The 23,053-nt window shown below is 31.3% G+C and overlaps 1 protein-coding gene across 3 annotated transcripts in view; it reads left to right on the top strand.

Annotated features, from left to right (window-relative positions):
• The window catches only part of LOC134714782 (phosphatidylinositol 3-kinase catalytic subunit type 3-like), an 80,872-nt gene that overhangs the window by 4,313 nt on the left and 53,506 nt on the right, over positions 1-23,053 (top strand). For all 3 annotated transcript variants that reach the window (XM_063576341.1, XM_063576340.1, XM_063576342.1), the window contains exons 4-15: positions 314-437; positions 1,875-2,057; positions 3,858-3,929; positions 4,249-4,353; positions 4,900-4,992; positions 5,981-6,166; positions 6,781-6,908; positions 10,828-10,936; positions 14,572-14,639; positions 16,602-16,707; positions 17,771-17,887; positions 21,214-21,351. In XM_063576341.1, coding sequence (XP_063432411.1) covers positions 314-437; positions 1,875-2,057; positions 3,858-3,929; positions 4,249-4,353; positions 4,900-4,992; positions 5,981-6,166; positions 6,781-6,908; positions 10,828-10,936; positions 14,572-14,639; positions 16,602-16,707; positions 17,771-17,887; positions 21,214-21,351 — 1,429 coding nt within the window. The remainder of the gene's footprint in view (positions 1-313; positions 438-1,874; positions 2,058-3,857; positions 3,930-4,248; positions 4,354-4,899; positions 4,993-5,980; positions 6,167-6,780; positions 6,909-10,827; positions 10,937-14,571; positions 14,640-16,601; positions 16,708-17,770; positions 17,888-21,213; positions 21,352-23,053) is intronic.

The raw sequence follows: 23,053 nt of genomic DNA on the forward strand, positions 1-23,053 counted from the left end.
CAATTGTAGAAAGAAACAGACAAGGCAATAGAAAAAAGAAGTAAGACTTAAGATAAATAACAAACATTACATAGGAAACTACAGATTGACCAAAGGGGTGAACTCGGGTTGTTTCAAAGTCTTTTCTAAAACAAATTGAACACAAAGGGATAAATTGTTTTAAAGGGTAAGTGTCTAAATGTATGGTGATCTCATTATGTATGGACCTTCTAGGGAAAACACTGGCTCTTGAAAGATATTTGTAAATTGTTGTAAAGTATCTATATTTAAAGACTTGATAGGTTTATATTGATTTTCTTTCTTTCTTTTCCAGAACTTTTAGAAAGGGTATGATAGATTTAAAAGTTTGGCCAAATGTAGAAGCTGATCCACAGAACCATTCTACCACACCTGGTAAAACTAAGGATACTAATGACCAAATGAGTCGCCTCGCAAAGGTAAATAACTTAGCCAACCATGTTTAACCTACTGTGTATTCATTTATTTTCGTGGGTACCAATTTTCGTGGATAGAGGAAAAATTACATGTTCGTTGATATTTAATTTCGTGGTTTTGGCAAAGTCTGCATACAAACTGATGGAAAATATGTTATTCGTTGAACATTTAATTTCGTGGTTCACCTGTACCCACGAACTCCACAAAAATTGGTATCCAATAATGAATCCACAGTATAGTAATGGTAATATGGTCATATGGGTTGTCCAGCTAATGGGTTGTCAAGGTAAGGTAACTATTATTAGGTACCAGGATTATAATTTAGTACGTCAGAAGCGCGATTCGTCTACATAAGACTCATCAGTGACGCTCATATCAAAGTATTTATAAAGCCAAACCAGTACAAAGTTAAAGAGCATTGAGGATAAAAAATTCCAAAAAGGTGCCAAATACGGCTAAGTTGATCTATGCCTGGGATAAGAAAATCCTTAGTTTTTTCGACAAATTCAAAGTTTTGTAAACAGGAAATTTACAAAAATGACCACATTATTGATATTCATGTCAACACCGAAATCTTGACTACTGGGCTGGTGAAACCCTTGGGGACAAAACGTCCACAAGCAGGGGCATTGACTGGGTGGTGTTAATAGTTATCAAAGGTACCAGGATTATAACTTAGTACGCCTGACAGGGGATTCGTCTACATAAGACTCATCAGTGACGCTCATATCAAAATATTTATAAAGCCAAACAAGTACAAAGTCGAAGAGCATTGAGGATCAAAAACTGTTTTATAAAACTATTAGGATTATAATGATCAGATGATAGATTATAAAGTATGATTTATCTCTCACTAAGTACGTTTTGGTCTTCTTTTCAGTCTAAAACTTATAAAAATTATTTGTAAAAAGAAACTATTAAAGGTCACAACTCTTCAACATAGAGCATTGGCTCACACCAAACAGCAAGCTATAAATGGCTGAAAAGTGACTAGTGTAAAACCATTCAAACATGAAAAACGGTCTAATCTATATAAAAACCAAGAAACACTTTGAACCACATCATCAAACAACAACAACTGAACTATAGGTTCCTGACTTTGGACAGGTCTTGACAATCAAGAATCCACAAGCAATTGTAGTACATGTACAAGTTGTATCTTTTCTAGTAAAAACAGAGATTATAACTATTTTGATAAAAGACTATATATTAGATTAGATTTCTTAATATAAACCAGTTGTACATGGTGTAGGAGGACCATTCTAAAAATAATTTGAACATGTAAGAAATGTAGATTTTTTTCAATAATTTTTTTTCTCTTTTTTTTCCAAATCATTTTTATTGAGTCTACAGTCTTGTAATGTCTTTGAATTGCATTTATTGTTACAGATGGCAAGACCTGACACATTGCCTAATTGTTTATTCACTTCTTTTTAAAGTTAAGTAAGAAGCACAGAGATGGACACATGGTGAAGGTTGATTGGTTGGACCGACTGACATTTCGTGAAATAGAACTGATCAACGAGAAGCAGAAACGTGACTCTAACTTCATGTATCTGATGATAGAGTTCCCATATGTCCATTACAATGATTTACAGTATACTGTTATTTATTTTGAGAAGGTAAGGTCATTATATTTGTTTGTTTTCTCCCTATTATACATGGATATGCTAATACAATTTGTTATAATATTAATGGAAAATTACAATTTATAAATGCTATTTGTTTGTAGGTATTTCCACCTTTTCCAAATAATACCTACATCTTTTCTATTATTTGTAAAACAACTATATAAACAAATAAGTATGACTTTAATTTTTACAGCTTAATTTTTATGCCTTCAACAAAGGCATTTAGTTTTATCCATGTCCATTCATACATTTGTCCCAAAATTAGTTTCCTTTCTCTAACTGGTTTGTCTCAACCAAATGTTGGTGGCGTCACTATAACCATTCTAGAGTTAAAGTAATAAGAAACCTCAAATCAAAAAAAATAATGCATATGTTTTTTATAACTCAATGGATAGTTTTCATTATAAAACTTAAGTACATATACTTTTTTCTGAAGAAAATTATTTAATTTATTCATATTTAGAAGAAGTTTACTTTATTTTAATTGCTTGCTTCCAGCAACCAATTCCCCCGACATATTTTCCGTATGCAAAGTGACCTCAGTGTGACCCATCTCGTAAAAATCCGGTGATCACAATACGCATGGATGTCCTTAAAATAAACTATTATCTGAATTTACATGTTAAACACGTGCTCTCTTTCCATGCTTTTTTGTTTATTTTTTGTCGATTGTTGACAAACAGGTGACCATCGTTAAACTTCGGCTTCAAAACACGAACTTAAATTACCTGCCATACATTTGTACTTTCACAACAACACTGACTGATTGAAAAAAAAATTGAGGATTATATGAAATTTAAATGAAAAAAATGATAAATTCGTGCACAGAAGACTAAGTTTATGATGTTTGTATGCATTGGTTCAAGATTTGGAAGAACATAATTTTTCACCAGTCACTCGTTTCTTATCCATGTCCGTTCATACATTTGTCCCAAAATTAGTTTCCATTCTCTAACTGGTTTGTCTCAACCAAATGTTGGTGTCGTCACTATAACCATTCTAGAGTTAAACTCCTTTACAAATGGAAAAGTTGCTTTACTACAATACTAATACACAATGCTTATTACCACAAAATATGGATAAAATGTGAATTTTTCATGCTGTCACCTTAAATGTTCAAGAGTTATGTCCCTTTACAATGAAAAATTGCTAGGGTTTGCCTCAACCAAATGTTATCAAACTCATACACAGGGCTTATTACCTTAAAATACAGATTAAATTTGTATTTTGGTGCTGTCACTTTAATTGTTTGAGTTATGTTCCCTTACAAATGGAATTTTTTTCGTTTCCATTCTCTAACTTAATTATGACTCAACCAAATTTTGTGAAACTTATACACAATACTTAATACCTCAAAACTCAGATCAAGTACAACTTTGGGTAGTGTCACTTTTACAGTTCTTCAGTTATGTATCTTTATATTGTATATGATTTGAAAGTGGAGGCATCATTTGGTTCCCATGGACACATTCCCCATTTATTTTTGTATATGTTTCTTAACATATATATAATAAAAAGAAGCTAAAGATTGATGCACTATCATTATGTTGGCTTGCTGTCAAACATTTACCATCAATAAATTTCTTTAGTCAGACTAGTTTAAATCTATATAAGAGAACTTCTTTTGAGAACTTCACTATACTCCATGTTTATTATATTAATTTCAAGCTAATTAATAGAAAATTATAAGTTAATTAGTAGCTGTATATTACTAAATATCTTTTTGTGTGTCAAATATTGCAGTTTTTGTACTCAGATAAATCAAGTTTCCTTTTCCTAAATATTTTGCAGGGTGGTGATGAACCTTACCAGTATCGTACTCAGGCAGAAATAGTTTGTGTTCCTGACCCGGAAATTATGACGGTAAGGATTGTAATAATATGCATATTTTTTTTTTTAACAAAAGTAGCAACAAATATTTTAGTTTTCATATTTCTCTCTTTCAAATACCTGTTTTTGTTATACTTGGAGTTCCTCTTGATTCAATAATTTTTACCTTTTGATGATTAAAGCAAATGAATCATTTAAGATAATAAATTATTTTTGGTATAATTCCTTTAATTCATTCTAAATAACTGTAACAAATCAAAATATTTAAATGGCCCTTTTACTTTATATGCAATAAACTAAACATGATCTGCAACATACACATTCATTGAATTATATACTCTTTTAATTTAAGGAAAACTTGGTTGAAAGCAAGCATCACAAACTAGCTAGAAGTCTCCACAGTGGTCCAACAGATAGGGACATGAAACCTGATGCTAAAACTAGGGATCAGTTAAACGTAAGTTTTAGTTGTATTGTACTTCACAATATGGAAATAATGCCAAAAGCTAAAATCTCTTTATATACACATTTAAAAAAGAGTATTTGAAGTTGTCATCTTTAAACATTCAGGGAAGTTGTTTTATTTAAAGCCACATATATCGTAAAATATTTCTTAGGGTAATACTGGACTTTACATATTTGTTTTTTGTTCATTTTTTTACATGAATAAGGCCGTTAGTTTTGTCACTTGAATTGTTTTACATTGTCTTATCGGGGCCTTTTATAGCTGACTATATGCGGTATGGGCTTTGCTCATTGTTGAAGACCGCACTGTGACCTATAATTGTTAATGTTTGTGTCTTTTTGGATAGTTGTCTCATTGGCAATCATACCACATCTTCTTTTTTATATTTAAACAGCTAATCTTAGAGAATTGAAATGAAAATTTATGTATCACAGTTTCCACATTATTATTTAAAAGATTTCCAAGTGTATTTTATAGAAGAAATTCTATATATTGTATACAGATTATTAGTTTAATTACTTATTTGATTGTTTTTAGGCTATTGTTGGGTTTCCGCCAACTAAAATGTTGACATCAGAAGAGCAGGATTTAGTTTGGAAGTTTAGGTTCTATCTATCTAGTCAGAAAAAGGTAACACATTTATATACATGTTCTTTGAAAATAAGAGAAAAAAAAGATTATGGACATTATATGAAGTATCTTTTGTCAGAGTGCTATATCTTGACAATTGCTGGAATAAACATGAATACTTTAAGTAACATGTTCACCACACATATTTTCTCTATTGGGGTGGCGATGAGGGCGGGAGTTTGAGGGTGTGATAAATGACAAAGGAAAGTTTTCCCTCCCTGAAGCAAGAGAGGTTACTTACATCTTCCTAAGATGAACAGGTTATGTCATTTAATATTTATCTGTGCCTACTACATAGGTTTGTGAAGACATACAAATCTGATAATTTTTAAGATATCGTCCTTAAAAATACAGAATTTGTTTGGTTATGCTTGTAGTACACATTTACCAATGTCCTAGCCACACAAGACCTTACATCTCTGTGACCATAAGACAATATTTTTTTTTTGTGACTGCTTGAAAAGGTGTTTATCATTAAAATAAAAGTGTGAACTTTCTATTAAAGACAAATGGAATGTTTTTTTTAAATTTCTCCCATAAAAACTGATACCAAATAATTTTGTTGCGCAAAAGTTTTAAAAAATGAGCATGTGTTGATTAAGATTGATGATTTAATCTGTAGAGTAGAGGTGAGTTCTTCATCAGATGTCCTTCAACAATCTTCCTGTCACTAACTGTAAAATCAGAAATTATTGCGTTCATTTATTAATGCAAATTTGTCATTTTAGACTTAAATGGGATTAGAGTTTTTGCGATTTTTGATAAAAATCCTGTTTAATTCATATAAAATATTTCAAAATGCAAGTTAAATTTATTGCATTTTTCGCAATAATAAAAACATTGCAATAATTTCTGAATTTACAGTAATAATTTTTTTAAGATACACAATTTTCTCTTTTCTTATATACTTTTCAGAAACTTATTTAACATTGGTTAGTTACACATTGATCAGAAAATTCAATAATTAAATTTATTATTATATTCATAGGCACTGACAAAGTTTTTGAAATGTGTGAACTGGAAGATGCCACAGGAAGCCAAACAAGCTATAGAACTAATGAGCCGCTGGAGTCCAATGGATGCTGACGATGCTTTAGAACTTCTATCTCCAGCTTTTACACATCCAACTGTGAGGAAATATGCCGTGTCTAGACTACGCCAGTCTGATGATGAGGTAAGATATACAGACATTTGTACAATGCTTAAGAACTTTTATCTCCAGCTTTTACACATCCGACTGTGAGAAAATATGCCATCTGATGATTAGGTAAGGTATACAGACATTGCTTACATTCATATGCTTTAAATTTAGAAACTCTTTCTACTGATGCAAATAATGTGACTTGGTGAGTGTCTCAATACAAAGAACTAACATTCTGAAAACTTTTAAACTTAGACCTATATACAGATTTTTCAAACTTGCATTTCATCTCATCTTGAAAAATCTCAATAATAAATGCATAACAGTAATTCCTGAATTTGCAGTATGGGAAGAAAAAAACCCAGTCAAGATAGGGAATGCTATCAGAGCACTATAAAACATTTTGATAATAAAACAATATATTTATAAAATGACAGCATTTGAGATATTTTTACAGTTATATCAGCAATAAATTAAGTACTTTGTATCTAAAAAATCAAGTTTGTGGTCAAGATAGTATACTCTCAAGTAGTTAAATAATTTTGGCACATGTTCATTAGGATGTTAGTCATTTATATCAGAAAAAACCCATGTTTATTCTATATCTTTATCATTATGGTTATGGTTTTAATGATTTATCATTTTAGGACTTATTTTTGTATCTGTTTCAACTGGTACAAGCTTTGAGATATGAGGACTTTGATAAAATTAAACATGACACTGACCAGATATCAACAAGAAGAGAATCCATTTGTGATACATCTGATAGGGACAGGTAAGATAGGCTGTTATGTGTGTGTGTGTGGGGGGGGGGGGATACACATGACACTGACCAGATAACATCAAGAAGGGAGTCCATTTGATAGGGATAGGTAAGATAGGGTGTTATGTGTTTAGCGATAAACATGAAGATTAACGTAGACAAAATCATGCAGTGATGCAAATGGTGGACAAGATACCAAATATTCAGAGAAAAGTCTATAGGTTAGAACAAAGATTTATAAATAATGTCATAATCGGTCATGACTACCATCTTTTGGTATGTATAGTGCGCATTTGTGTATAGTGCTCACCCCCTTTGTGGTCCAAGAAACAAGGAAAAAAAAGTTTATTGGTCATATAATACTCCTAGACATTTTCAGAAAAGTTACAGCTCCAAAATCGGCAAACAGGAAGTTTATCGGTAAACAGGAAGTTTTTAAATGAACACCAATGTCGGAGAATTCCATACGGAATACGTAATTAATATGAAATTGAAAGTATTCTAACAAATGAATAAGAATTTTATAAGTTTGAGATAAATATTTTAATTTAAATTTAATAAATTGTTTGAGTATCAAGGACAAGATTAAATGTCCAAATTATTGTTCTGATTCAAACAATAAAATAATTATGAATCAGTCTAATAATTATAATTATAATAAATGTCATTACTGCTGTAATAAATTGTTAAAATCTCATTGTTTTTATTTTTTGTTTGATGATTCTAGCTGTTAATCCGGATTATCACACCTCAATCAACGGGTCTAATCAATGTCAAAACAAATCAGTGACAGGTTGACCTTGTTCCTTATTAAATTCGTTTAGGTTACAATTATGGGATTATCATGTTTTCAAATATAATTTCTTGAATGGTTTTAAACAGTTGTTTAAAAGTTTAAAAGTTACAAAGTAAAAACGTATTTTTCCTTATAAATTTTTCAGAGTAAATCATCACTTTACAATATAAAGTCACATGACTGACCCACATGACTTGCGATCACCTGATCAATACATTAGAAAAAATGGCGGTTTATCTTTTCAAAACGAGCGTGGTTTATTCAATTTTCATACACTTTTCTTCAAATCTCTATGATGAACACATACAAAAACAGTAAGTTATGACAACAAGGAACACAGAGGCTAATTTAATCGACAGCAACAGCTTTATTGTGTCTTTATTAAGACTTGGCAAATTACCGGATTGCAAAACAGATGGACAAATTTACACAATAAACGTAACAACAAAGATATAAAATGTATTTTATTTGAATAAAACATGACAAATCAAGAACAATACGATACATATTACAATTATAACATGTAAAACATAAAAACAATCGAGGTTTTAGCAAAAATATTCCGTACTCTTCACTTCACTTGGAAATTTCTTTGTCGGAGTTTGGACCTGAAAAAAAGGCTAAGAAATTGTTTGTAGTCATGTATAACACGCACCCCTCTTACAAGAAACATGACCTAGGGTATAAATGTGCGCGTTATACATACCAAAAGACGGTAATATAGTTGCTGTTCTTCCTATTTTATTTTGCCACTGGACATAAATCAACCAACAATCAATCAATCTTCAAGTTATAATTGATATTTTTTTCTGTATTTCACTTCACTGTTATAATAAATATTTTATTTCTTGATTTAAAATTATGACAGGACGTATTGTGGTATACACATGTCTGGTGTCCGCCCGTCTGTCTGTCCTGCGTAAACATGTCGCATTGTAACTTGAGAACGACTTATCCAAATTTCATGAAACTTAAAATAGTTGTTTCTTATGATGATCAAATGATCTGTATACTTTTTGGTGAAAATTAGATTTAAACATTTTGATTAACGGCACTTTATTACTAAAACAGGGGGAGGTTTATTTTCACATGTCGCACTGTATCTCAAAAAAGATTCTTGATCATGACTTAAAACTTTAAACACTTCTTAGTTATATTAATCTTAATATCTGTAAACTTTTTGGTGATGATTCAAAATTTCATTTTTGAGTTATTGAGTATTTTGTAAAAAAGGGGGAGGTTTTTTTTACAAGTCGCGCCATATCTCAAAATCTATTTATGATTATTGCTACAAACTTTACACATGTCTTTGTTATATTGATCTTAAGATCTGTATACATTTTGATGATGATTCAAAATTTCATTTTTGATTGATTGAGTATTTTGTAAAAAAGGTGGAGGGTTTTTATACGCCTGTCAAAAATTTGACGGGACGTATTATGGTATACAAATGTCCGGTGTCCGGCGTAAACAAGTCACACTGTAACTTAAGAACGACTTATCCAAATTTCATGAAACTTAATATAGTTGTTTCTTATGATGGTCAAATGATCTGTATACTTTTGGTGAAAATAAGATTTCAACTTTTTGAGTTACGGCACTTTATTACTAAAACAGGGGGAGGTTTTTTTCACATGTCGCACTGTATCTCAAAAAAGATTCTTGATCATGACTTAAAACTTTAAACACTTTTTAGTTATATTAATCTTAATATCTGTATACTTTTTGGTGATGATTCAAAATTTCATTTTTGAGTTTTTGAGTATTTTGCAAAAAAGGGGGAGGGTTTTTTCATGTCGCGCCATATCTCAAAAACAATTTATGATTATTGCTTAAAACTTTACACATGTCTTTGTTATATTAATCTAAAGATCTGTATACTTTTTGGTGATGATTCAAAATTTCATTTTTGAGTTATTAGTATTTTATAAAAAAGGGGGAGGGTATTTTTACAAGTCGCGCCATATCTCAAAATCGATTTATGATTATTGCTACAAACTTTACACATATCTTTGTTATATTAATCTTAAGATCTGTATACTTCACCCTTAGTTTTTGGTGGGGTTCGTGTTGTTTATTTTTTAGTTTTCTATGTTGTGTCGTGTTGTTTATTTTTTAGTTTTCTATGTTGTGTCGTGTGTACTATTGTTTTTCTGTTTTTCTTTTTCATTTTTAGCTTTGGCGTTGTCAGTTTGTTTTAGATTTATGAGTTTGACTGTCCCTTTGGTATCTTTCGTCCCTCTTTTCTTTTGTGAAACAGGGGAGGTTTTTTTTTTACATGTCGCGCCGTATCTCAAAAATAATTTATGATTTTTGCTCAAAACTTTACATACTTTGTTATATTAATATAAAGATCTGTATATTTTTTGGTTTTGATTAAAAAAAATTATTTTGGTAATATTTAGTTTTTTGTAAAAAAAAAAACAGGGTGGGGGTTACACATGTCCCACTGTGTCTCAAAAACATTATATGGTTATTACTTAAAACTTTCTCAGAAACTATGTATGATTATTGCATAAGACTTCCACACAAGGCGTCAGGAGTATCATGCGCTCATGGCGCAGCTGTTTATTTTACATGTTGTGCCGTATCTCTATAACAACTTATGATTATTGCTTAAAACTTTACACACTTCTTTGTTATATTGATCTAAAGATTTGTATACTTTTTGGTGAAGATTCAAAATTTTATTTTTGAGTAATTGAGTATTTTGTTAAACAGGGGAGTTTTTTTTTACATGTCGCGCAGTATCTCAAAAATAATTTATGATTATTGCTTAAAACTTTACACACTTCTTTGTTATATTAATCTTTAGATCTGTATACTTTTTGATTTTGATTCAAAATTTTATTTTAGTGATATTTAGTTTTTTGTAAAAAAGAAACCAGGGTGGGGGGTTTCCCCGCCGTGTCTCAAAAACTATATATGGTTATTGCTTACAACTTTCTCAGAAACTATTTATGATTATTGCATATAACTTCCACGTAAGACGACGGGCGTATCATGCGCTCATGGCACAGCTGTTTATTTCCAGGACACATACAATGCTTACAAGAGCTGGGTCACATGATTCTATAATTGATGCACTAGCAGGGGTATCATAAATGAATAGATAAATAAATGTCTTTTTTTCAGGACACACACGATGCTTACAAGAGCTGGGTCACATGATTCTATAATTGATGCATTAGGAGGGGTATCACCTAAACAAGAAGAAAGTCCTGAGATGAAATTATCCAAAGAGGTAAATTTATATCTTTGGTAATGCTTGTTGACAAGTCATATAAGGTCTATTTTGTTCTTTGTTTCTTAGATTTGTACATTTTTTTGATTGATTGATGACTCATCTCTATAACCTTAAAAACACATTAACATGACATTTTCTTCTGGATATTAAGCAATCAACAATCAAGCTTTCTAATATGCTTAACACAGCCACATTCTGTATGTATTAAAAAAAAGAAGATGTGGAATGAGACAACTCTCCTGTTCTAATTTAGGAGCCTCTAATTTAGTGTTTGTTGTTTGTTTTTAGGCAGTTAAGCTGCCTTATGCGAGCACCCTGGTTTTGTTTGCTGCCCAATAAATGCTGAAATACGTGCCATTGTTATCATCTAGCTGGCTACTATATTATTTATAACTTATTTGACAGTTTTTTCATACTTTTCATTCTGGATTACAAAAATATGACCAGAAAAACCTTAAATGATCGTCGATTTTCCCAAAAGTTTTGAAGTTGCACAAAGGAAGTAGAGCACATTAGGAATCCTTATGTAGTTTATTATCCCCCGAGCTTTTGGCTAAGATGTCAAAGAACAAATGTATGAAATATTTAATTGCCGAAAATCTCAAAAGACAAGTAGTTAAGATTTCCCAAATTGCAAAAGTCGTAGGAATATTGATTGTCGTCAATACGTAGTCAACTACGTATATACACGTCAGTATAAGTTCGACTGATCACGCTGTTGGCGGCAATTTTGAATTAGAAGACAAAATTTTCGTATCTTTTCAATTTGGACGAAGGGGTTCAAGTGCGGTGGTCACAGGTCTGCGACCTTCCACTTTTGCAGTCAGACTTTCTTCATGGTTACTAGCTACGCCTGACATGCGTGAAGGACCTTGAAAGAAAAAAAAATAACTTTGCAAACATTTTTACCAAAGTTTCCTAATAAACGATCTCAAACTTAATTTTCATCAATACTATTCATGACAGCGATTTGTTCATCCTAGCTTTATACATAAAATCGCCGATAAATAATGTGTAAATCTGAGCAAAATCGTACATGGATCTCACTATCTGTCAAAAACAACATTAAAAATAAAATGGCTGCCGCGAGAAGACAATACAATATCGGATCAGATTCCGGAAGCGGATAAGGGTAATCACGGGTTTTGGCTTTCAATTAAAAAAATCCAGACAGGTGACAAAATACATCTATGCATGGTAAATAAATATAAACACTTGATTTGAAAACCAAAAGAAAGAAAAAGCAGAAAATATTTTGTACACCAATTTTAATGTCAAAATCCAATACAATGTGACAGCTGGGAACAGTTTATCTAACAATATATATGTTCCTGGTAACAGTATAAATTTTCTTTATCAGTGATAAATGTTGGTAATGCATGTTTAATGCTTTTCAAGTTAAACATATATCTGCAATTTCAAGGGGTATTTTTTTCTTCTCAATTTTGATAGGTCAGTTAAAATAGCTGGAAGTTTCTTATATATATAAAAAATAAAGATGTGGTATGAATGCCAATGAGACAACTATCCACAGGAGACCAATATGACCAAAACTTGGTAACGGTCAAGATCCCCCACCCTAAACCATATATATTTATGTATGGGACAATATAACAAATCATATGAAATATAGGTGGAGGTCGTGGGAGAATTTATAACGGTCAAGATCCACCATCTTAAACAATATATATTTATGTATGGGACAATATTACAAATCAAATGAATTATAAGGGGTCCTTATGGTCACTGTACACCCTCCTGTTCGAGAACTTGGAAAAATTCCAGATCATCACCCCTTGACCATATACACTCATGTATAAGACTACATAACAAATCAAATGAAACATAGGGGAAGTCCCTGTGGTCACCCTACCCCTCATGTTTAAGAACTTTAAAACAGATGGGATCCCCAACTCTAAATTAATTGAAATATAGGGGGAGTCCCTGCAGTCACCCTACCCCTCCTGATTGAGAAATTGGAAACAGCCATAAACCATATATATTCATGTATGGGACAGTATGAAAAATCAAATGAAAAATAGGGGTAGTCCCTAGGGCCACCCCACACCCTCTTGTGTGTGTTTTGGAACTTGTAAAAGATTGAGATACCAACGCCTAAACCATATTCATTCCTGTTTGTCATTTAAAAAAAGATTGAATGACATACAAGGTCAATCTCATAGGCGACCCATATGCATATCACTTTGCTAGACCCTAACACCTGTCATTTTATTCCAAACTTAGACATTATGGACTTGGGTTGAAGGTGGGAGTCATTTACATTTACTATGGACAGGTCAGACACACCCCACCGTTGATCCCTGTAGTAATAAATATTTTGTCTGATTTGTAACTTTTGTACTGTACAACACAAACTTAGTTTTCTTTCCAGGAAAGTAAGTCCATTCATTCTTTTACAAGCTCGTACTAAAGTCAACTAGAACCACTAACAGTCAACTAATACGAACAATTACGATCAACTAGAAGAACTGCAATCATTGCAAATTTGTACCACTGCTGACTCATGAAAGACGCGTGGCCATTCATGGCCTGTGTGTTGCTATTGAAAACCTTGATAAGATATGAATTATTTGCCTTAATGATTAATTCATTAAATGAACATACATGTGCAATTATATATGAATGTTTAATGTGTTGTTCTTTTAAATCTTTAAAAAAAAGTTGAAGCAACATTGCCACAGTTTTCATAATAATGTTTGCCTTGGTTTTTGGTTAACTGCCTACAGTGCTTACAGCGCTTTGATTTTTTGTGTTGCAGATTTATTTTGGTTTATTTTTTGGCCGTTTTCGCGTTTGAATTGTTTACATGTGTCATTTTAGGGGCTTTTATATCTGACTATACGGTATGGACTTTTCTCATTGTTGAAGAACCATACTGAGACCTACAGTTGGTAATTTCTGTGTCATTTTGGTCACTTTTGGAGAGTTCTCATTGGCAATCATACCACATATTCTTTTATAAAACGTTATTTCAAACAATTTTAAGGCTGGATAAAATTTCACCCTGTTATATGATAATTAGATATAAGAAAATGTGGTTTGAGACAATTCTCTATTCAAGTCACAATTCATAAAAGTAAACTTTTACAGGTTAAAGTACTTCAACACAGAGCCTGATCACACTGAACTGCAAGTTATAACAGGCCATAAAAAATGATAGTATAAAACCAGTCAAACAAGAATATCAATGTTCTAATCTATATAAAAAACAAGAAACTATTATGAACCACATTGACAAACATGGTTCTACTGAACATCATATTCCTGACTTAGGACAAGTCCAAATAATTGCAGCAGTCTGAAACTTTTAAATGGTACCAAATCTTCATCCTTATCTGAAACAATAGTATAACATCACTATATAGAAGAACACACTATAAAATTACTGTACATGTTTTCACACACTTCATGTCATGTCATATCATTTCATGATTTGTCATTGTCAGAGGTTGGCAACTATAGAAGAAACTGATTGACAGCCCATTTACAAGCATTTAAACCAGAAAATAAGACATTAAAATAATATGCCAGTGTAGTTTGATCTTTATTCTGTAGCAAAATATGCACTTTTCTGTTCTATTTAAGTTTAATTATTTTCTTATCCTCAACAGAGTGACCTTGCATCATTCCTTATAGAGAGAGCCTGTGATAATTCCACATTAGCTAACTACTTTTACTGGTAAGTCTCCTTATAATTCAAGATCTAGATCATTCTTCTCCACTCCAAAACATTACATAACTGTATCCTCCCTCAAAGATATCGATTAGTATGGATTTTATACTTTCTAAAATACCTTTTCTGATTGACCTAGTAAGTGGAGTATTTTTTTATCATAGATTTCCTCACTGTAAAAAGACCACTTAGCTTTGATATTACATCAACAAATTTAAATCTTACATTTAAAGATTTTATGGCTGCAATTATTTTAGATGAGTTATTGAAGTTATGTTTTTCTCAGGTATGTGTATGTGGAATATGGAAAACTTCATTTAGTGAATATTCTAGTCACAATGTCATTTTGTCAAGCCTTCAACTTTTGTTGAAAAAGTAAGACATAGCGATCCTACATTGTGTCCACAAATGTTCACTCTGTAGTTAAAGTTTTTGAAATTTAACTAACTTTATTTAACTATCCTGGATTTCTATCAAACTTAGACAAAATAAAATTGAGAATGGAAATGGGGAATGTGTTAAAGAGACAACAACCCCTCCATAGGAAAAACAACAGCAGAAGGTCATAAACAGGTCTTCAATGTAGCAAGAAATTCCCGCATCCTTCAGCTGGCCTCTCAACACATATATACTAGTTCAGTGATTATGAACACCATACTAATTCTCAAATTGTACACAAGAAACAAATTAAAATAATACAAGACTTAACAAAACTCAGAGGTTCCTGACTTTGGACAGGCGCAAAAATATGGGGGGTTAAACATGTTTATGAGATCTCAACCCTCCCCAATACCTCTAGCCAATGTAGAAAATAAACGCATAACAATACGCTCATTTAAAATTCAGTTCCAGAGAAGTCAGAGTCCGATGTCAGAAGATGTAACCAAAGAAAATAAACAAAATGACAATAATACATAAATAACAACAGACTACTAGCAGTTAACTGACATGCCAGCTCCAGATACTATGATTTCATCATATGAATATCAGACACAATCCTTCCTGTTAGGGGTTTAGTCTCATACCATCATAACATATATGAGAAGAACATAACCCGTGTCATGCCAACAACTGTTTTTTGAATAAATGTATTTAGTTCCCATGCAAAGACCCTATAAGTGAATCAATTTTAACGCCAAAATATGCAATCTTTAATGAATTGACAACAGTATTGTAACTATATCCCTTCTTAATAAGTCTATTTTAAGGGTTTGTTAGTTTCTGAGGTGAATGCTGACATTTTTGAGCTTTACAAAGAATATTTCCATAAAAGATTGGATGTAAAATACCTAAACATATAAAAAGTCTGCATGTTGAGCTATATTTACGAATGATGTCCTTATACTGATGATAAAATTTAGTAAATGTTTTGACTAGTTTGTGATATCGAAAACCCTGGTGTAATAATTTTTCAGTAATACATAGATTTCTCTCGTTAAAATCTAAGACATTGTTACATTAATGAGCGAATCGTACAAGTTGAGATATATAAACACAGTAAGATAGTGACAAGGGAACGTCACCATCTAAAAATGGACAATTAACTATAGGAAAAGCTTGTTTGTGATCATAAGATAGTATCCAAAAGTAAATTTTGTAAAATAAAAATCCTGTTTTTCCGTATTTTACTTATAAATGGACTTAGTTATTCTGCCAGGAAACATTACATTCACTCTGTGGTTAAAGTTTTTAAAATTTTAATAACATTCATAAACTCGACTTTTACTAAACATGGACAAAAGCTTCTTACAGTCATAATATAGTATCGAGAGGAATAGTTTTATTAATTTTTACCTCATTTTTGTTGAGCCTGCGATTAAAAGCAAAAGAAGGCTAGAGACTGGGTTCTGTGGAACCCTTAACAATTTTTTTCCCAAATGTTTGCAATGTCTTTTTTACCAGGTATTTTTATGTGGAATGTTGAACTTTATTGAGTGAATACTTTAATCCCAATGTCTTTTTTCCAAGGTATGTTTCTGTGGAATGTGAAAATGATGAATCAACTGCTAAAGAACAGAGAGTTAATGAAATGTATTTATGTATCATGAAGAGATTTAGCCAGGCTTTAGTTAAGGTAAGTAATGGGTATAATGAAATGAACACAGGATCTTGAACTAGGTAAATGTCATTTATTTCAAGAAGTTATGTATAGAGTACATTGTTTGATTTATCCAGTAATATTCTCCTACAGTTTTCAGGCTAGAACCCTTGTATTACTGTGTCTGTGGATTCATTGTTATTTTAAATACCAATTTTGTGGATTTTGTTGGTACAGATGAACCACAAATGCATGAAATTTAAATGTTCAACTAATATTTTTTTTTCAATAAGACATTTCTAGTACCACACTTAATTTGGTTAATTTGTTTGACCTATCTCGCAATGTGATAAGAGGTTGAACCCTGAACCATTGGGGCAAGTATGGACACAGCATTCAAGCTTGATACAGCTCTAAATTTGGATTGTGATTAAATACTTGACACAACATAGGTTTCTGACACAGAATGAATGTGGTCTGAAAAACTGAAAAAATGGAAATTTGAAAGTTTAGTTATTTTTTATACTTAAGAAACATTAACATATTATGGTCTAATATCCAAAATCTAAATACATGGTTAAGATCAGCATATCAAAAGAACCTTTAAGAATTCAATTTTTGATGAAATCAAACAAATTTTATTTTTAGTCATTTGCACCTCAGTATGGTCTTAATTGATAACAGGAATTGGGGTCCAACACTGGGACACCCCCTTACTGAATCAACCAATGCAATGTATTGTAAATGCAACTCCTCCAACATAACAAGACAAATTTAATGAAACATTACACAGTCTTAAAATGCATGCTTAAGGTGTCATTAATGGGAGAAAATAATTCTTATTAAACATGTTATAGGGAAGAGAACTGTATTTTGCAAGGTTTTATGAGTTCAAACAGAGTTCTAGTTATATAATTCAACGAAAACCACACTATAGAAATATAAATAGACATGAAATCAAATTTTTTAAGACGCATATCATATTTAAGAAATTGCTATAAATTACTTATACTAATGTTTTAATCATAGTTAAGTGTAGGGTGACTAGGAATACAATGAGGAAACACCAATTAATTTATGTTATTTATTTATATTTTAGGGTGGTCAGGAATGCCGGTTAAAGAGAGCTACTCTGGCGCGACAACAAATGTTTATAGAGAGATTAGTCAGCATGGTAAAGGCTGTGACTAGAGAAAGTGGGAATAGAAAGAAAAAGGTAATTGTTTCATCAGTGTAATATTTTATTAAAAAACATTGTCAGGCAAACCTTATAACGTCTTGACTTTGCTTTTATACTTTTGCCCTGAAGGAATTTTAGGGTTTCTAAATTCTTTTAGCAAAGCATAGATTAACTTGTGTTAGCTGCATATAATTGTGAGCTTGTTACGTTTTGTATGAATATTCAGTCGAAGAAATATATTAAATGTCACAAATTATGATATAATATACTGACCGACTTTAGAAACGCAACACTAGATTATTTGTGTGTTATTTTTGAATGAATGTGTCACCGTCAAAAGCCTTGACTGCCTGTTACAAACGCCAAAATGATGGTCAGAAAGATCAACAAATTCTGTCTGACATGTTTTAGGTTCTGTTTTACACCTTCTGATTTTGCATTTGTTTAACCCGTTAATTGGTTTTGGCAATTATGCAGTTGGAACTTGAGGGCTTTAAGGGTTTTCCTTCAGTCAATTCTTTGGCAATTCAGTAGATTGGAAGCATTTATGGTATGAATCTGTTTTCAATGGCACTGGGCAGTTTGATTAGCAGTTAATGTTGCGGCCATAAACCTGTCTTGCAAATGACGTTGCGTATTCAAATTTTGTTGATGTTTCATTGTTTCATTGTTTCATTGACAGTAAGACGAGATTCTAAAGTCATAAAGTATGGTTGCAGCACGTTTATGTTTTCATGTTGGCAGTATTCTTAAGGGCTAATTCAGTTTTTTGTTTCTCAGTCTTGGCAAATGGAGATGCAAAATTTTTAAACTGAATTAAGTGAGGCAAAGGATTGAAAGAACTTTCACAAAGCAAAAAAACTTGAAACAATCTTTCATGGGTCTAAAATTTCGCTTTAAGAAATTTGTGCGACTTCAAAAATTCGGTATGTCCAATAACCACAGATAAGTCAGATTTTGATTTTTTGTAAGGAGAAAGGAGTATGATAAGCATGAAAAGAAGTTATAAGAGAATCAAACATGATTTGTTAAAAAAAATCAACAAAATGAGTGTTGCGTTTCTAAAGTCGTTCAGTATACTATAAGATTAAGCTTTTTTAAAAATACCCTAACAGTGATTTATGGTTTTCTTGAACAAAAAACAAAAAGTATAAAGTGATGATTGTAATTATTATATAACAGTTTAAACATATATATGTCGTGTACAAGTTGCGATTTTGTACAGGTTATAACATGTACAAAAATATTGTACATGTTATAACTTGCATGATGCAAAAATACAAGTTATAACATGTACAAAAGTACCCCATACATGTTATAACCTGTACAAAATATTGCTTAAAAATGGTTTTAACTTGTACAAAATTTAAAATAAATCTTAAAGAAGTAAAATATACATTTAAATTCACCAATGCATAAAGAACAAACAATAAATAGGCCAGAACATGTCTTTTTTCTGTTAAGGACAATGTTCACAAAGTTTCAGAAATATATGTTTCATGAATAATGTTGGCAAAATGTGTTTTCGTGTAATTGTATGTTTTATGCAGTCCATCATGGTTGAAATAAGTGTGAAACTATTTATTAAAAGCTTGCATTCCTCAATGACAATTACATTAGATACTAGTTTCTAAATCCTTCCAACAAATTTAAGAACGATTCTTTATAATTTTGGGAAATACTCCCCCCTCTCATGTTTATAACATGCAAAGACTAAAACAATGTTGTATATGCTTACTCTGTAAAAGCAAGAGAGAGCTGAAATAGTTTTCATTGGACCAGGCTTCATTATCAATATCTTTGGATCTATTCTTCAACATTGTTGGCCTTCAGCATGACTTATGTAAATTTATAACTCACTTTTTGTTTATAAACTATAATATCATTGCATGAGGTGAATGTCATTTTGATGTTTTAAATATATATCATTTACTTTGAAGCATTTATTTATAGTCACTTTAAAAGTCAATAAAACCGCATATTTACCTCATCAACAGACAGTAATTCTATATAATTCTTAAAGATTACTTTGTACTTTTGAGATCAACACTGACTGATTCAATATTCATAGGGATAATAATTTAATGGCTGATTTAAGTAGCGGTAACAGGAAAGACATGAACCTCCTGTACGCAGATTCGATTTAGTTTGTAGATTATATGTTACATACAATGATCTAGAAGCTACGATTTTTCGTTAGGTAATATTTAACGTTCTTAAAAAGTACCTTTTGCAGATATCAAGCCGATCAGAAAATCGCAAAAAAAATCATTTGAATTTTGATTTTCTGACACTGTACGCAGACAAATACCCCCAAAATGGGTCTTAAATGCAGTTTAATATCAAAATAGATGTAAGGTGTGTTTATTATTAATGTTCTGAATCACAAATCGACAAGCTTTCATTTAAACCATTACAACTGAAATTTCCATTAGAAATAAAAAAGTTAGCATCGGTGTACTGAAAATTCGAAAAACATTTAAAACGACCCATATATCTTAGGACATGTCTTATGATCCTCTTATGCCTATCTATGGACTTATCTTTATTTGATGAATTATAATTGTGAGTGTCCACTTTGAAGGCAATAGTAAAATACTTTTATTCTAGTTGACACTAAAAGACATAAGAGGATATCCAGGATAGATGTGTCTACAAATTAAATTGAAAATTGAAATTGGGTATGTGTCTAACGACAACAACTCGCAAATGGAGCAGACAACATCCAAAGACTACAAATAAATGCTTTCAAAGTAAATAATATATATTTAAAACATCAAAATGACATTCACCTCATGCAATGATATTATAGTTTTAAAACAAAAAGTGAGTTATAGATTTACATAAGTCATGCTGAAGGCCAACAATGTTAAAGAATAGATCCAAAGATATTGATATAAAGATTATTGTTGTTCTTTATGCATTGGTGAATTTAAATGTAAATTTTACTTCTTTAAGATTTATTTTAAATTTTGTACAAGTTAAAACCATTTTTAAGCAATATTTTGTACAGGTTATAACATGTATAGGGTATTTTTGTACATGTTATAACTTGTATTTTTGCATTATACAAGTTATAACATGTACAATATTTTTGTACATGTTATAACCTGTACAAAATCACAACTTGTACACGACATATACATGTACTGTAAATATTATATAAAAGTTTAAACATATACATCATTGTCTCATGGGTTTTCATTCTATTAAGAATGCATTAATATTGTGATGTCACACTTTCCATTGAAAAAGCATGCATAGTTCAAATTCATATGACAAACAAAAACATGATCTGACCATACATGTACTGCAATTATTATATAACACTTTTAGCATATATACATGTACTAACATTTTAGATAGAAAGACTTCGAGCCTTACTGCAAGATCCTGAGGTAACCAAAATAAACTTTGCCAGTTTTGATGATTTGCCTCTACCTTTAGATCCTAATATTAAAGTGAATGGTATCTGTGTTGAAAAGGCTACACTGTTAAAGGTGAGAAAATATTTAAACTTGCACTACTAGTATATATGGCATATATCTAAATGTGTATAACAGTTTATGTATTTGTCTGTTCCTAGTCAGGAGCCTGTTATTCAGTGGTTGTTGTTTAGTGATGTGTTTCATATTTGTTTTCTCCTTCATTTTTTTTTACATAAATTAGGCCAGGATTTTTTAATTTGTTGGTTTACGGTTCCGCCGACCCGATTTTGCCGATTTCCAAAATAAAAATAAAATCGAATTTTCAGGCTTTTTTTTATTCTCGCCGACCCTAAGAAATGCATTATCCCTGAAAAATAATTAAAATATCCTTTTTTATGAAATAAAATGCATTAATCACTAACAGAAGTGATGACACTTTCTGTTGTGAAAAATGAAACTTTCAGTTTACGTTTCTAAAAATAGACAAATCAATTATTAATGACCTTGAAAGGTTGTTTGCGCAAATAATTTTGCGGAACAAAACCTGTGTTTAAAACCAATTACACAATAAGTTTGTTTTCCTTATTTGTCACCAGTCTGTAAGATGCATGTTCTCATATAAATAGACTTGTCCAAATGTGGACAGGTGGAAGTTCAAGACATCAAGTTAAAATACTGAATTTTAACAAATCATTTGATATTTTCTTGTTTCATAGATAATAAAAAAATATCGTCCATTTGGATAATAAACGGGAATGCATGACAACAGATTATTTAACCTGATATTCTCGTTTTTCCAATGGACGAGTCTATTACGTTTTTGACACGTGTGTTGAAACTTATTTTCGTACGACGTTTTTACTTTTTGTTTTCTTTATTAGTTTTCGTGCTTATTATTTTTCACCAAGTTATGATTAAAAGCTAAGTCAAATAACTGACGTGAATCTGTTTTTCTTGTTTGTGAATTGACGATTTAATTTCGTCTTTGTCAGTGTACCCCCCCTTTTTTTACGGGAAATTATTAGACAATGTCATGCGATGTTTACAGCTGAGCAATAATAATTATCAAACTAAAATTTAAGAACGATGAAAAAATAGTATGACAAACATATATTAGAAAGGTGAAATATATTTTTATTTTGCATATCAGTTTTCTGTCTTGAAAGATCTTTTTTTTCTTTTTTTTTCCGACCGACCGACCCGACTTTTTCATAGAGAAAATCCGTAAACCAACAAATTAAAAAACCGTGGCCTTAGGCTGTTTGTTTACTCGTTTGAATTATTTTACATTTTTCATTTACATCTAGGGGCCTTTTATAGCTGACTATATTGTATTGGCCTTGCTCATTGTTGAAGGCTGTATGGTGACCTCTAGTTGTTAATTTCTTTGTCATTTGGTCTCTTGTGGAGAGTTGTCTCATTTGCAATCACACCACATAGTTAGTTATCCTTTTTATATTGTGAAGGTATACTTTGTCTTCAATGCCCTTCTACTTGCTACTGAAATTTACCATTTTAACACTGTTGATGTGTCTGAATGGAGTCTTTCCATTTACAATTGATTTAATTGGGGACAACATTTTAAGCTTAATTAAGATGTAGGCACTGGTCTACTTTTCAAGGTCAACACATCTCTATTTTTTGTCATTTTTTATTGTCAAGCTGCAACCTTAGCTCCAGATAGCTCAACATAGAGATATAGTGATCCAGCAGGGCGGAGGCGTAAGTTCACCTCTTAAAAGCTTTATATATTTCAGAAAGCAGAAGACCTGGC

Source organism: Mytilus trossulus, chromosome 4 (assembly GCF_036588685.1).
Source record: "Mytilus trossulus isolate FHL-02 chromosome 4, PNRI_Mtr1.1.1.hap1, whole genome shotgun sequence".
NCBI lineage: Eukaryota > Metazoa > Mollusca > Bivalvia > Mytilida > Mytilidae > Mytilus > Mytilus trossulus.